General features: G+C 31.4%; 1 protein-coding gene across 5 annotated transcripts in view; it reads right to left on the bottom strand.

Annotated features, from left to right (window-relative positions):
* Positions 1–2988: 2988 nt before the first annotated feature.
* The window catches only part of LOC143071295 (uncharacterized), a 47357-nt gene continuing 32672 nt past the window's right edge, over positions 2989–17673 (bottom strand). For 3 of the 5 annotated variants that reach the window (XR_012976851.1, XR_012976850.1, XR_012976853.1), the window contains exons 13-24: positions 17384–17591; positions 16662–16814; positions 14627–14811; positions 12484–12640; positions 11712–11806; positions 11122–11208; positions 10501–10736; positions 7977–8243; positions 7632–7704; positions 6600–6770; positions 4734–6025; positions 2989–4691 (exon numbers count right to left, since the gene is read on the bottom strand). Coding sequence is in view for 1 of the 5 variants with exons in the window: in XM_076245520.1 (XP_076101635.1) it covers positions 5888–6025; positions 6600–6770; positions 7632–7704; positions 7977–8243; positions 10501–10736; positions 11122–11208; positions 11712–11806; positions 12484–12640; positions 14627–14811; positions 16662–16814; positions 17384–17591 (1770 nt within the window). In the remaining 4 variants the exon portion in view is untranslated. Of the gene's footprint in view, positions 6026–6599; positions 6771–7631; positions 7705–7976; positions 8244–10500; positions 10737–11121; positions 11209–11711; positions 11807–12483; positions 12641–14626; positions 14812–16661; positions 16815–17383; positions 17592–17673 lie in introns of all 5 variants that reach the window. The other 2 variants (XR_012976852.1, XM_076245520.1) reach the window with 2 other exon arrangements.

Genomic DNA, 17673 nt, shown 5'->3' with positions numbered 1-17673 from the left:
TGAAAAGCTGTATAGAGATATATTTAAGGAATGACTGTAATATTTTTTCTGTCTATGAAGAAATAACATAAAAAATTTGGTGCACACTGAATAACGCGTGTAGCGGGTTATTAAACAGTGTGCACCACATATTTTATGTTATTTCAAATAGACAGAAAAAATATTACAGTCATTTCTTATAATTTAATTCTAAATTCCATTTAAACCGTAGAAAACCATGAAAAAACGTTGATGACGTCACGGTCACATGACTAAATTATGTCCAAAATTAAATTAAAAACCTTGCAATTACCATTTTCTACATAAGGAAATGCCTGTATGTACTGTAGTCAGAAATTTGACAGTTGTTTACCATTCTTGTGATGTGTTTGAGCTCGATTTTGCCATTTGATAAGCGACTTTCCTTTTGAATTTTCCTTAGAGATCAGTATTTTTGTTATTTGACTTTTTTTGCTCATTACGCCTGGTCTTTATCAAATTTATTACTTCTATATATACACTAGTAAAACAAGTTTCATATTCCCTATACATTTGACAATTGGCAGGTTTTAGCTATTTCTATTCATAGCCTAACAGATTAGATCAATTGGAATTTCTCCTCCACTATCCACTGTAACAGTATTTCAAAACTGCTTTGAAACCACAATCTTAGTGGAAACAAACTTGGCCTGTAACTTACTGAGACGGTTAACCTTTTAAAAAGTTTTGCAACAAATCAACCCAACAAAAAAAACCAGGAGTGCACATGCTCAAATGTCTCACCGCCTTGACTAACCCTTAATTAATATTACTGTAGAAACATTAGTTTCTATGGGGGTTTAAAATTTCATGGTTTTGTCTCTTTTTGTTAGAAGTGATTGGGATTTAATTTCATGGTTTCCGGTTAATGGAAGCCATCTTACATGGAGGTTAAATTTTCTTGGGGGTTTTAATTTCGTGGATATATTCTTTCCACGAAATATGAACGAAATTAAATACTACACACAAATTTTTGCTTTTACAGTATGTTGATAGTTGTGTTAAGTTTGTTTAGAACTATTACATAAACTTAACAGTATCGAAGAAAATTAGGTCAAAGGTTGGATAAACCATACTGGAAATACAGGTACACCTTACAATCATTCCATACAATAAATATGCTTAAATATACATGCAGTTGACTTATTGCATATCTAAGAAACAAACTTAACCAGGAAATCTTAACATTGACCAATGAACCATGAAAATGAGGTCAAGGTCAGATAAAACATGCCAGACAGCCATGAATATCTTACAATTATTACATGATTTAAATGTAATAGTTGACCACTTGCATATAGTATCTAAGAAACATACTTAACCAGGAAAATGGAAGATTGACCATGAAAATGGGGTCATGGTCAAATGAAAATTGCCAGTGACATATACACCTTACAATCATTCCATACACCAAATGTAGTTGACCTTTTGCTAAAACTATGAGAAAAATAGAACAAAAAACAAAAACTTAACATTGAGCAATGAACCAGACTGACATGTACATTATTAAGTATTTGCATACACCAAATATAGTTGACCTGTTGCTAATGGTATTAGAAAAACAGACCAAAACACAAAAACCTATATTCAACCACTAAGCCATGAAAATGAGGTCAAGGACTGATGATGTCAGTAACTACAAGTAGTCCTTTGTTAATTATGTATAATTATTATTTTGCTTAGTTTCTTTTGTTACCTTTTCTTACATTATACTCTTGATACACTGAGTTTTACTGCGTGTTTCTTTATTCTGCATTGGTTGGCGTTATTCTGGGAAGGGTTGTGATTTCACAAAACATGTAAAACCCATCCACATTTTTGTGCCTCTGGTCTTTTGTTAGTCTTGAATGTTTTTTTAATTTTAGTTCATTTATACTGAACAAGTACACATTTTTATTTAGAGGCCAGCTGAGACCCACCTCCTGTTGCAGTATTTTCTGGCTGCGTTGAAGACCCGTTGGTGGCCTTCAGCTGTTATCTGCTCTTTGGTCAGGTTGTCTCTGACTTATTCCCAATTTTATTTTTGTCCATTGTGCAACCAACAATTGCAATAATAAATGCACTCAATTTCTGAATTGACAGTACTCCCATTATAAGGTTTTTATTGTGCTGCATCTTTGTTTGATGAATTTAGTCATAACCACATGATTTTAAATTGTTCTTATGTTGTTTTATTATACCACTTTTAGAGAAAGGGAAGGTGCTCACAAACATGTTGAACCCTGTTACATTCCATATGTACAAGGTCCTAATAGAGGTAAGGGGGAAGGTGCTCCTCACAAACATGTTGAACCCTGTTACATTCCATATGTACCAGGTCCTAATAGAGGTAAGGGGGAAGGTGCTCCTCACAAACATGTTGAACCGTTACATCCATATGTACCAGGTCCTAATAGAGGTAAGGGGGAAGGTGCTCCTCACAAACATGTTGAACCCTGTTACATTCCATATGTACCAGGTCCTAATAGAGGTAAGGGGGAAGGTGCTCCTCACAAACATGTTGAACCCTGTTACATCCATATGTACCAGGTCCTAATAGAGGTAAGGGGGAAGGTGCTCCTCACAAACATGTTGAACCCTGTTACATTCCATATGTACCAGGTCCTAACAGGGAGCCTTTTTCAGTGGTTTTCATTGGTTGCTTTTTTAGTTTATTATTTTAGCAAAAATCTTGGTTTTGGTTTTCTTTTTGAATTGATTCACATTTTCCAATGCTTGGGTTATTTACAGCTTACTATATAGTATGCAAACAAAAAATTGATCTCCGTTTTGTTGGTTGTGTAGATTTGAATTTTGAACTGTGGTAAACGGTTTATTTTCTTTCTTCAATTTATCCAAAGTCTTGAAACACTAAAATAATTCAAAGATCTACAACTGTAGTTACCATCATATCAATGTATATCTTATCACTTTCTTATGAATTGTCTCCCTTGTTTTACTGTGCTACAATATACAACAACTCTAATGAAGTTGGTTTTATAATTTTATTTTGTGTCGGTCCCCATAATGGGTAGTCAAATCGCCATGGATATGACAAGCAACAAGTTATGTCAAAGGTTATCTGTCCAGATATAAACAAAGAGACAAAGTGAGTTATCCCCCTTCCTTACTACTATATGACATAAACAATAAACAATCAATCCACTAACATTCTATTTAAAGTTTAAAAATTGTTGTAAAAATTTCAAATTGAAAATACACACTGGTTTGAAAAAATAGTGCAAAATTCTTATATATTTTGTTTTATGTTTTTATCAATATAAATTGTAAAAATTTCAAATTGAAAATACACTTGATTTTCGAAAATGTCATTGTGCAAATTCCTTACATATTTTGTTTCATGTTTTTATCAATATGATAATATATATATATATATATCCAAAATGGGATAGAAAAGTTCCCAATTTGTGGAACATGAAAAAAAAATCTCTTTCAGATAAATGGCAGTCAATTGAGCAAGAATACAATTGACTGTAAATTCATTTATAACCAATTTAACTATCAAATATAATAATCTTGTTATAAACAGGTTTTTTTAAATGAGAGCCCTTATTTGTCTTTTGATCTGTATAATTAATCTTCCTTTCTATTCCATTGTCTATAAAATTAAAGCCTAATTCTGCCCTGACAAAATATGTTGCAAGCAATGATTTCATTTATAATATAGCCATTTATCTTAAGTACAAATTTGGTTGAAAAGCCAACAAGCAATAAATAAAAATAAAATCAGCACGATAAAAATGGAATAAATTGGAATAAAAGATCACAATATAAAAGATGAGATTAAAGCAATGATGAAAATGGTTTACAATTTGTTCAAAATACAGTAATTTGGTATTGCAATATCTGATTCAACAAATGACTGATAACAACATGTAAATAAAAATGTAAAAGCACCCCAGATAATAAATATATATATGTAACAACCTACATGGGAAAAAATGGCAAAAAAAACTTTCTACACAAAAAAATTTGATCCTTGTAAGAATGAGAAAAAAACATGAGTCTATATAAACACATGATTCAAAATTTACAAATACAGTGTGGGGAATAATTATACACAAGTCCCCATTAAAATTTGAGTATTTGATACTCCTGAAATGAAAATGTACATGCCCACTTACGACGACTTGCTGCCTAAATATTGGGCTTCTGAACACCTTGTCTATAAACATTTTATGTAGAGTATCATGAATGCCATGGTTTAGTTTTAAACTACAAAATGGATATTAGCTGTACAATATTACATTATATACAATTTCTAGCTATGCTAGATATAGAATTTTATGTACATAATCTAAGGCAGTGAAATAATGATGAATCTACAACATGTAAGAGATTTGCATAGTCAGAAAAAAACAACAGTGAGATAAAAATCACCAAATATAGTACTCTATCCTCTAACATAACAATGTTATATAACAGACAACAGCTAGGATATATACATAATGTCTATGTAATTATCGAAATCCATATACCATACCAATATTCTATAATTCTACCCAATCCATTTTTATGGCAAAAACTTCACAAATGATTGAAATCTAGGCCCAGTAGTCCACCAGACAAATACATTAACAAAACATAACAACTGCTGGTTCAATTTATGCTTGTTCAATATTAAGCAACTGCTTCAACAAATGGGTTTAAATATAATGTTTCACTAATTGGGCCTTGAAGTATTCTTGTTTTCAAAATTCCAATAGGGAACATACCTTGAAGTATTCACAACACTAATTTTTTAAAGTAAATTTGAATTGGGTTACAGCTGTAATTGACTAACAACATTGATATATTTAGATCTAACACATGTATAACAACCACACGTAAGGTTACAGGGCAGTGTTTAGAATGGAGAACCATTATAAGACTAATATTCAGTTTTGACTGTATTGACTACAATAAATAATGAAGTTTAACATCATTCAGATGGTTTGATCTTTGTGAATACTCATTCTAGAATCATATCAAACAATTCTTCTAAGTGTTCAAATATTTATTGCTTATCTTAGTATGTAAATATTTTCTTAAATTAAAACATTTTTTGTAGAATTTATGATTATCAGAACAAAATATTTTCAACCTTAATGCTTTTCTTTAAAAAGTACTGTGGATTCATTATTATTCATTGGATACCAATTTTCGTGAATTACGTGGGTACAGGTGAACCACAAATTTAGATGTTCAACGAATGACAAAATTTCTATAGGAATGAATGTAGACTTTGCCAAAACCACAAAATTAATTATCCACGAATATGCAAGTTTTCCTCAAACCATGAAAATTGGTACCCACGAAAATAAATGAATCCACAATTAGTGTTTTAGTAAGAAAGAGAATCACTATACTTTCTACTATGAACAATTCAAATGTGTATCCAGCACATTATTTTTTTTCTTAGACAAAAATTTATTTATCAAAAATTTACAGTGAATTTTGAACTCAACAAAGATTTTGTTTCAATCAGTTGTTTTGGTTGATACAACCTTCAAAGTAAGAAATAAGGTGGCAGTGTATAACAGTTGTTGACATACACACATACTAATGTGTATAACAGCTGTTGACATACACACATACTAATGTGTATAACAGCTGTTGATATACACACATACTAATGTGTATAACAGCTGTTGACATTCACACATACTAATGTGTATAACAGCTGTTGACATACACACATACTAATGAGTAAACACGGGACTGTAATCATATCACAGCACTACTCCTGCCATTTCTTTGTCGTTCTGTACACACAGCTGATGCTCAGAGATTTATCTCCCTTTACAATACTTCCACAGATCTAACACTGGTAAATCTATCTCATGAATTCTAAGTCCCATTATTATTTGCTGAGACTTTTGGCCTTTTGTCATACATCCAATGTGTGTGGTTTTTTACTCTGTCGTTTACAGTCTAATAAATACGACAAATCTATTCTCTGTTTAGTGTGGACAGTTGATAACATCTTCAACATAATTCTGTCTAATCTGTTCTTCTTTTCTTTTACCTGAAAGAACATGTCAAGCTTATTTATAGAACATTTGATCTAAAACTGGTACAAATGGAACAATAACAACTAACCAAGAAATGAAATGAATATAAAATGTGAAGATTTATGATAGCTTTAAACATCTATTATCACATTACTATGTTTCAAATTGTTAAAGCAGCATTAGATACGAGATATAAAAAAAAAAAAAAAAAATATTTTGTTTTTGTTCAATCATAAATGAAATTAAAATAGTATTATAATAATTCACTTTTAGCAGCCAGTTTGGTTCAGACCAAAATAAGCTAAAAAACATCGCTAATGAATTATTCCCTTGCATGTGAATAATTCGACCTCATCAAATATGTATTTATGTGAACTTCAATCAAACCCCTTAGCTAGAGATAGGTTATGTATGAACTAGGTGTGTTCAGCTCTTTAACAAAAGGAAAAGAATGTTCACATTGGAAGTGAAACAAGGGGATACCATTTGGTTGACTGATTTGATCAACAAAATGAATTCTTATACAGGTAACAATGTGTTTATAGTAAATAGCTGTACTGATATTTTAAATAATTTGACATTGTATACCTTCTTAGCTTCCATCTTCTGATATTGTTCTTCTTCCTGCTGCAGAACTTTTGGGTCTTTAGCTTTCCCTTTCAGACTTAATCTTTTCTTTTTTCTTAATGCTGAACTTGAATCAAGTATTTGTTTTTCTGGTCTTATTTTAGTTTTATATGCTTCAGGTACTTCATGAGGCTATAATACAAAATTAAATGTATTCAAACTGTATAAATTGAGTATTTTCAAGAAACATGAACAAGTAGAGAATTAACTGACTAGGCACAAGAGAATTCCAATAAAATAATAAAATAGTTCTACAATGCCATTAGTTTCATGACATTTCAATGGAAATTTGAATATATTGAAATCTAATCACTTATTTAAGTAGTTTTACAGATAAAAAGGTCTTGTGGCCAAATAAGTGGACACAAGTTTTTCTACACTTTCACATAACTGAACACAGCAAGCAAAAGTATTATAGAATTGCAGGACTTATAACAATCTACCAAATGTAACACATACAAAAAAAAGCTCATGCTAATAATCATTATGATGTTCAATAAATGTGTTGTATTTTACAAGAGAAATGTAAATGATATACAATAAAGCTCAGGTGGATTTTGCTTTGTCCACCCGTCCACAGTGGGAGTGGGCACCGGGTGGGCAAAATTTCTAGCTTGTCCACTCTGCCCACCCATAGGAGTGGGCATGCAATATCTTTTGTTTAATCAAAAGACTTGCAAGTACAATCAATTGAAATCATCAGATAAGCATTTGTAATCAATATTTTTACAAAAACAGAAATTATAGCTGGAGTGGGCACGGGTGGGCAGGTGGAAAAAGCAAAATCCACCCGGGCTGTTGTGTACAATATCACACGAATTTCAAGTATTTCCTCATCCTTCTTTATTTCATATGCAGAGTAAATGTTTAATATACATATATATTCAAAATAAATTTTCAATGCCATCTTTTGGCCCTGCATGATAACCTACTCCATATACGTAAAAAAAAATATTTGTATTGTTTTATCAGCCAGATAAAGTAAGTACTTACTGAATATGTTCTCTTAGGGTTTAGTCTTTGAGGAAATTTATCAAAGCAATATGACTTAGTATTGATGGCATATCTGAAATAGAGAGAAAATCCATCATCAAATTTCATGATCAATGCATGATACTTGTGAAATGCAAATACTCCAAATCTAATGGACATTAATGTGGACTTATCACTATTTGTTAGAAAAAAATTTCATGTATTTCTTGGATAAAGTTAAGCACAAATGTAAAAGTGCAACAAATTATAACTTTTTAAAGGTTTGTATGCAGACTTTGGCACAACTCAAATCTAATAGTAGTAAAGATAAATGGTAAGTGTTGAATGACAAATCCTTTTACTTACGGGTGTTTTGAGATCTTGTAAAATAGATGAGCAGTTTTATCCAGTCTGTATTCACAAACAAATATATCTTGATCCCTCATAACCTTGGGACGACCTTTACAGTATGTGTTCAGATCCATCACACAACAGCTGCCAATAATAGTTTCCAAGGGGATCATTTCATACAGAGGCATTCTAAACACTTCATTAGGGAAGAACTTCCTGGACGGTTCATGGAATGTTTCATGTGGATGATAAAAGTTGTGTCCAAAGGCAAATTTATTTTGGCTGAAATAAGAAAAATTATCAATACTATTTTTTTTTCTATTTTTATTCTTTACTTATTCCATCAACAGACTTGGCAACATGGATTGCAATACAGTTTACAGGTTCACAACTTAAAAACAAACATGTCAGTAAGGGTTCTCCTTACATGTTTTTAAATAAAGGTCATTAATATATTTCAATGATGACTTAAGTCCCTACATAATAAGGCAACTTTTTTGTATATATATGTAGGACTCTAAAGTGCGATGGTCACGCTAAAGTGTGATGGTCTACGCTAAAGTACGATGATATTTCACACTAAAGTGCGATGGTTGTTTGTTCGCTAAAGTACAATGGTGTTTTACGCTCAAGTACGATGGTGTATTACGCTAAAGTGCAATGGACCAACAAAGTTTAGAAAACCAACCACGTAATTTCTACTTAAACGTTACAGTGACTTGACTGTTAGTGTTGCTATTCACCAATTGCAACTCATTCAAAATTTTGACCCAATTGCAATTTGTTTTATTAAATCAAATTGTTCAACTGGTCAAAAATTTGAACAAACTGTTCAGCCAAAATGTGAAAGTGCAAAGTGATAAAATAAATCATACTTACAATCCTATAAGTCTGTAACTCCACTGTATTGATGTATTTTCAAAATCAGTCTATCAATCTGTATAGTTATATTATTGCCATTACCATATTAAAGGTGAACTGTTTTATTTTGAATTGCTATAAAAATGTCAAAACTAAGCTTTTATAGAGTTTTTCTTTCGAAAAGTATTCTATATTTATAAGAATCACACACTATGTGAATAAAAACATTTCATATTCAGTAAAATATTTGAAATTGCAATATGTTTGTAGGAAGGGGAGATAATCGCTTTTTGGTTTCAAAAAGTCTTTATTCAAAAGAATAGTATTTTCAGGTTATCTCCCCAAGGAAGCATATTGTTATTTCATACATATTTTACTGAATATGAAATGTTTTTATTCACATATTGTGTGATACTTATAAATATAGAATACTTTTCGAAAGAAAAACTCTATAAAAGCTTAGTTTTGACATTTTTATAGCAATTCAAAATAAAACAGTTCACCTTTAGTATGGTAATGGCTGTAATATAACTATACAGATTGATAGACTGATTTAGGAATTACATCAATACAGTGGAGTTACAGACTTATAGGATTGTAAGTATAATTTATTTTATCACTTTGCACTTTCACATTTTGGCTGAACAGTTTGTTCAAATTTTTGACCAGTTGAACAATTTGATTTAATAAAACAAATTGCAATTGGGTCAAAATTTTGAATGAGTTGCAATTGGTGAATAGCAACACTAACAGTCAAGTCACTGTAAGTTGTGTAAAAAAAATCTATATTTCCTGTGAATGATTTTTAACAATTCGGACGTAAAAAATATTTGGATAATTGGTGTAGCTTGCCGTTCACACAGTCTATCACTAATATGAACACCTCCCCTTACAGCTGTTATTGAAAATTACAAATACAAATGTACAAACAAAATCGATCATTGTGGGCATATGTAAAATTTATTTGTCTCCGAGCTTTCTCCATTTTGGTATCGAGTACAAATACTCGTTATATTTCCTACAATGTACAAATAAAAGGTTTAGCCGACAATTTACAATTTAACCATGAAAACATGAACCTTTATTTTACTGCCGTTACTTTTCAATAAAATTGGCAATATTTTAACGTGAACCGCTAAGTAAGCTGAAACATTTATAATGATTCATATGTATCCATTCACTTCAAACAGAAGCAGAAAATATACGTAATTTGTATCTTTAGTAAAATGGTCGACTGCAGGGCACAAGTACTACTTCCAGCAACAGAAAAAAAACATATTTGCTTCAGTAGACAGTCAGATTTGGTTTAAAATAATTAAGTCATAAACATTTGGTTTACAAGATGCTGATCAAATATTCTTAGAATTTATCTAACGGCATGCACATTTTTGGTTTGTATAAAAGACTGAAAACGTCATAATCGAACTACGTTTCTTACGTCTATACTTTCGCAGACCATAGGACTTTAGCGTATGGAGGCATCGGACTTTAGCGAAGACCATCGCACTTTAGCGTGACCGTCGTACTTTAGCGTCCCCATCGCACTTTAGAGTCCTACATACAAGTACATAATTTGTGTTTTTAAGTGTAGAATTGGAAATATGAATTGCTTTACAATTATATGTGATCCGACTTGTCATATATAAATAAACTATTTCAATCATCCCATTACACTTACTTTCCATCTTTCCACAATCTCTCTATTCTGAAGATTTCCAGTTTATCATGACCGATCTCTTGCACCAGTTTATATGATGTTTTCATACTATCCACACTGATGTCTTTAGACATAGGTACATCCCTGAGTACATACACACAATCTCCTACTCGTACTTGTAACTCATCTCTCATTAACGTCATGTAATATGTCCATCCTGGTGTACCATCCTCTGGCTGGGGATCAGCTATAATTTCCTGAATGACGATAAAAAGAGTTTTAAATATATCAGAACCAAACCATTACAGAATATTAACAATAACAGCTTAACAGAAATACTGTTGCTTTTCATAATTTTCAAACAATCAATTACATTTATTAGCCTCTACAATATTTCAAAAGATTTTTTTTGGTTTCTTTTCATAATTTTATATACACGTACACTGCTACAGATGTCATGTGATATTCGTGTAATAAAACATTTTTGGTTATGATACATTTCTTGATTTATTATGTTTTCCTAAAAATGCAACTATAGTTCAAAAAGACGTCTTTATAAATTAAAAGGTATTTTTTTCATTTACACAGGTACCTTATGTTAAAATAGTGTCTTACCATATATTATTACACTAATCTACTTACCTTACTGACAGGTCGTGGATTACAGAGCTCACATAAATAATTTTCTACATCTCCTTTCACCTTCATACAATCACAATGCTGCCATATCTACAACCGAAATCACAATAATAGTTGTCATCGCTATTTTACAAAATTTTCCTTTGATCTTACTGACTGATTATTTTATTTCTCAGCACAGTATAGTGTTATAAAAAATTATCGCTTGAAAATTAGGGTGCACATGCCATTGTCAATATAAACATTCACATCATCAAAGGCAAAATAGCAATTAACAGATTATCATTGGTCATTTCAACCAGATTGCTTTACTCACTTTCCTGGTACCAAATCAAGCGAGTAAATCAGTCTGAGAAAACCAAAGATAATCTATAAATATTGATATAATGTAACATACAATTGAAAATGAAAATGTGTTGAACATTACAAATGTAATTTTTTTTGGGAAAATATAACTTTTTCTATTTTTATAAATTATCTCCCTTGCACAATACCAGATGACAAATTTTTGTCTTATTTTAAAAAAATCATGAAACATGATTTTATACTATTTCTTTCGCTTTTATTAAACATAGTATAAAGGAAGTACTTACAAAACATTTTTCACACTGTATCATGAGACCTTCATCTCTAAATATACCACAGACACAACGAATCACCTCTTCCTCATCCTCTTCATCTTTTTCATCTGTTAATATAAACACATGTATTAACTACTTAATATTTTTTTTTATTCTAATTTTCAGTATTTTCTGAATTATTTGAAACTGAGCAGATGACTAATATTTGTACTTGTAATAACATAACAATAGATAAACAAGAAGGTGTCCCTAGTACATGGATGCCCCATCCGCAATATCATTTTCTATGTTCTGTGGACCATGAAAATGTAGTCAAAATGCTAATTTGGCATTAAAGTAAGAAAGATCACATCATAGGAAATATGTGTACTAAGTTTCACGTTGATTGGACTTCAACTTCATCAAAAACTACCTTGACCAAAAACTTTAACCTGAAGGGGGACAGACAGACGGCCAAACCAACTGTAGAACTGACGAACAGATGTACAGAACAGAAAACATAATGCCCATAATTGGGACATAAAAATAACCTGTCGAAACGATCTGGTATTGCTTCTTTTTAAAGTAAATTTCTTTTAAATTGACTATAATAGGTTTTGTTCAAATATCAAAAGACAAACATGTTTTCAACCTATTGTGAACTTACTCAAGGTATCATTTCAAAGTCACATTCATGAGAAAAAATGGAATGTTTTTTGAAAGATGATTTTTCAAGATATAAATATAAATTATTTGTATGACTGTCATTGTTGCAAACACTACAGCATAGAACTAAACAACTTACCTTGGATATCATAAGAGTCTGCTTCTGACACTAGTGATTGAACTGTTTCTCCTAGGACATCTTCAAGAAGAGGTAATACTTCTGTCTTTGAACCAATATACACTTGTCTTAACTTTATAATCAGATTTCCAACCCAAGACGTTTTTCCACAATATCTCTGAAATTTATCAAAAAAATAATTTTTGCATCTTTCTTTCAACTATTTTTGATTTCCTTTATTTGGTTTGAGCAACTCTGACAAGAAAAATTATTCTGTATCTTGCAATAAAGTTTTAATTCAAATCTGGTTGCCTATGCATGAACATACACATATTGCAATTAGTGTAAAAAAAATTTTATATAGCAATACATTTCAGTGTGCAGTGATTTTCTTGAAAGTTTTTATATATATATATATATATATATATATATATATATAGTGTCTAAAAATAGCAACAATCAACATTCAATCTATCTAGGTGTGGATCAGTTTGTAAATAAACTGATGCAGTTACTAAATTAAATTATATAAGTGTCTAAGAATGTAACTTTAACACACTAATGAGTGTTATAAAATTAGTTGTTATATTTTATATATTATTCACGCAATATTTCGCTAAACAAATTAGCTTCATTGGGCGTGTGCATCTATCTAGGTGAAATCGGATGCATTACACAGCTGAAATCAAGAGGATATAAAACCAAAAATATCACAGACGCTTTTGATAAAGCCCAAGAAAAAGATCAAGCTAGCCTCATGGAATACAAAGATAAGACGACCCGTGCAGATAGAATTCCGTTTGTTGTAACCTTCCATCCCGATTTGACAAATATTTCATCTACTATCCGAAAGCACTGGCGTCTTATCGAAAATGACTCTTCCTTAAAAGAAATTTTTCCATCACCTCCTGTTATTGCCTATCGCAGACCCAAAAATCTCAAAGACATACTTGTGACATCAAAAGTAAAGAAACAAGAAACTTCTAAATTTGGGTGTTACAAACAATGCGGTAGAAGCAATTGTAAGTGCTGTAAAGCCGCCAACACTGACCACTCTTTCAGCAGCACAGTAACAAAGCAGTGATACAACATCTATGTTACATCTAATTGCAAAACGGAAAATAGTATTTATATTCTTACTTGTGGAACTTGCAAGCTGCAGTATGTTGGTGAAACAGAAACTACATTCAACATCAGACTTAACAATCACCGGTCGTTCTATACAAAAGGAAGAAACTGTCCAATTACGAGACACCTCTTAAGAACAGGACATACTTTTGATAATATCACCTTTCAAATAATTGAGGTAAATCAAAATTGGGACTCCGAAAGGAGAAAACAGAGAGAAAGGTTCTGGATGCATCAGCTACGTACTCTTGAACCTGATGGACTTAATGAGAGGGATGAAAAACAGTTCTACCCAAAACCAAAGGAATAAATCATGAATTTCATTCTATTTAACTAAAACAACTATTTGTTTAGATTTAAAAATTGTTATGTACAATAAACGGCAAAAATATGTTGTATATACCCCATCAATCAATATATATAACTTTTACACAAAAACGTCAAGCTACAATGATATTTTTTGTCATGCATCCGATTTCACCTAGATAGATGCACACGCCCGATGAAGCTAATTTGTTTAGCGAAATATTGCGTGAATAATATATAAAATATAACAACTAATTTTATAACACTCATTAGTGTGTTAAAGTTACATTCTTAGACACTTATATATATATATATATATATATATATTTCATAATTATCAAAAGAAACTGCAGACATTTTCTGTATTTAATGGTAATAAATTAATTCAATCCCACAACATAAGAATTTTTGTTAAAAATGTGTTTTCATGTGAAATATCATAAATGGAGTTATTTTGGTTTAATTGGTACCTCCAATGAAAGTGCCAAAATCAATCTCATAAAAATAAAGCAAACACTTGTCTCATTGGCAATCATACCACATCTTCTTTTTTATACTTAAAACTTGCTCCTAACTGTTGTTCCAAAATTTAACATATCAATTGGATGAAGCACCAAAATGAAACATATGCCTTTTGAGAGAAAACCACCAAAATATCCCAATGCCAAAACTTCACGAATTAAGGGTATATAGCATGAAGGTAGAAAAGATTAGAATCTGATATACTAACCTCTGCATTTTTAAACAAGAGATTAATATCAGTATCAAACTCCTTTAAGTCTGTGTATTTTCCTTGTGATATGTGTTTCTCTATTACATGAAAGTCGATAGGTTTCTCTATAACTGTGTAATATTCTGGATGCTTTTTCTTTGAGGGTAATGTCAGGAATGAAGCCAGCTCCTTTCCATCTTCACCTGTAGAAAATGTAATACATTATATTAATCCTTCAAGGAAAATCAAGGAAAATTTAACTTCATGTATGAAATAGTTCAAGATCACCATTTTTTTTATTACCTTTATTGTTTTTACAACTACATTGTCAACATCACTGAAGTAAACTGCATCTTTTGTTGGTCGACATGTTTCACAGATGTCTCTATGACCAGCAGTTTTTAAATAGTTTTTTTTAATATAAAAATATAAAGATGTGTTACATGTGTTATGATTTACCCATTAATAAACTATCCAATAAATTTCAAAATGAAGTTGATATAATTTTGTTTAGCACTCCTTATGTTTTCCGAAAATTAAAAAAATGAAGAGCTAATTAAAAATACCATTTTTTCACCACAGACAAATTTTCATTAAAAAACAAGAATGTGTCCACAGTACACGGATGCCCCACTCACACTATCATTTTCTATGTTTAAAGGACTGTGAAATTGGAATAAATTCTCTAATTTGGCATTAAAATTAGAATGATCTTATCAAAGGGAACATGTATACTAAGTTTCAAGTTGATTGGACTTCTACTTTATCAAAAACTACCTTGACCAAAAACTTTAACCTGAAATTTGCACTATCATTTTCTATGTTCAGTGAACCGTAAAATTGGGGTCAAAACTCTAATTTGGCATTTAAATTAGAAAGATCATATCATAGGGCACATGTATACTAAGTTTCAAGTTGATTGGACTTCAACTTCATCAAAAACTACCTTGACCAAAAACTTTAACCTGAAGCCAAAAACTTTAACCTGAAATTTGCACTATCATTTTCTATGTTCAGTGAACCGTAAAATTGGGGTCAAACCTCTAATTTGGCATTTAAATTAGAAAGATCATATCATAGGGCACATGTATACTAAGTTTCAAGTTGATTGGACTTCAACTTCATCAAAAACTACCTTGACCAAAAACTTTAACCTGAAGCCAAAAACTTTAACCTGAAATTTGCACTATCATTTTCTATGTTCAGTGAACCGTAAAATTGGGGTCAAAACTCTAATTTGGCATTTAAATTAGAAAGATCATATCATAGGGCACATGTATACTAAGTTTCAAGTTGATTGGACTTCAACTTCATCAAAAACTACCTTGACCAAAAACTTTAACCTGAAATTTGCACTATCATTTTCTATGTTCAGTGAACCGTAAAATTGGGGTCAAAACTCTAATTTGGCATTTAAATTAGAAAGATCATATCATAGGGCACATGTATACTAAGTTTCAAGTTGATTGGACTTCAACTTCATCAAAAACTACCTTGACCAAAAACTTTAACCTGAAGCGGGACAGACGGACGAACGAACAGACGAACGAACGAACAGACGGACGAACGGACGCACAGACCAGAAAACATAATGCCCCTCTACTATCGTAGTTGGGGCATAAAAACTAAATTTGAGGTACTTTTTAGAAATTCCCTATCATAATGACTATGTATGTAAAGTTACAAATGGATGCAACTATAACTTCATCATAAACTACCTCGACCAAAAACTTTAACCTGGCAAAGAGCTGTTTCACACAATCTCATTTTCATGTTCAATGAACCATGAAATGAGGACCAAAACCTAAATTTGAGGTACTTTTTAGAAATTCCCTATTATAATGACTATGTATGTAAAGTTACAAATGGATGCAACTATAACTTCATCATAAACTACCTCGACCAAAAACTTTAACCTGACATGGGACAGACGGACGAACGGACGAACGAACAGACGAACGAACAGACGAACGAACAGACTGACGAACGGGCGCACAGACCAGAAAACATAATGCCCCTACTACTATCGTAGACGGGGCATAAAAAACCTTACCTTTGGACGCGACTAGATTTTTTAGTATTTGATGTAAAATCTGTGCTAGTCTGGCAGTTTGGTTCAATTCTGAATTCTCTTCAGCTAAAGCTAGACGTCTTGTCTTAACAGATCTAGAGGTTTTCAAGGCAGTAAGCTGGGTTATAAACACATCTGTTATATTGAGAAAAGAAATTATTAAAATTTTAAAGTATGCTCATTTATATATGCAAATATCAGTTTTATCAAATTTGTATATAAAAGTTAAAAACATACAGTGCCCCTTTGACTGAAGTATAAGATCTTCTAACCTAAATTAAAGGTGATTGACTTAAAAATGGTGACATAGGGCCTTACTTAAGAATTTCCTCAGCTATTTACCTATGGAAAGAATTCAACACCAATAAAGTTATCTGATGAACTTTGTATTAGCATATATATATATTTACTTTGTAATAAAAGGCTTATAAAATAAGCAGTAACTTAAATGTAGAACAAGCATGTTAAAAAATGTGTTGCTATCCAGATATACTGAAAATATATATCTTTGAATGTATCTAAATAATCGTTGATCTTTATTTCAGTAAGTTTTCATTAAAAAGGATGTGGAAGAGCAAGAAGGGATTTCTTGAATCACACATAACCTTTAAACTTTTAGTTAGACATTGACCTAGATGCCCAATAATAAACTTCCCATCCTACCCTACCCTTTTCATTTTAATGGAATAGTCCTAATTACTCACCTCTCTTTTTACAGGCAGTAGATTTAACTACTTCTTCACTTTCTTCCTTATCACACTCAGTCATTGGGCCTCTTGTTCTCAGTTGTCTAACCTTGTCTAAGTTTCTTACAAGGAAGATAGAATATTTCCTGGCCATTGTCCTCTCTTTGTTAGATATTGGTTTTATAACAGGAAATGTTGCAGCAATAGTTTCCTGTGCTTGTTTCTGCTGTAAAATGTAAACAAATGTCAAAGTTATAAGAAGTTTGTTCCACTAAGAAAAGAAAAACATGAGTCTATTTATACATGAT

The sequence above is a fragment of the Mytilus galloprovincialis genome, chromosome 4 (genome assembly GCF_965363235.1).
Source record: "Mytilus galloprovincialis chromosome 4, xbMytGall1.hap1.1, whole genome shotgun sequence".
NCBI classification, from domain to species: domain Eukaryota; kingdom Metazoa; phylum Mollusca; class Bivalvia; order Mytilida; family Mytilidae; genus Mytilus; species Mytilus galloprovincialis.
The sequence above is the reverse complement of the archived record's forward strand: the minus strand, read 5'-3'. Positions and strand labels throughout refer to the sequence as shown.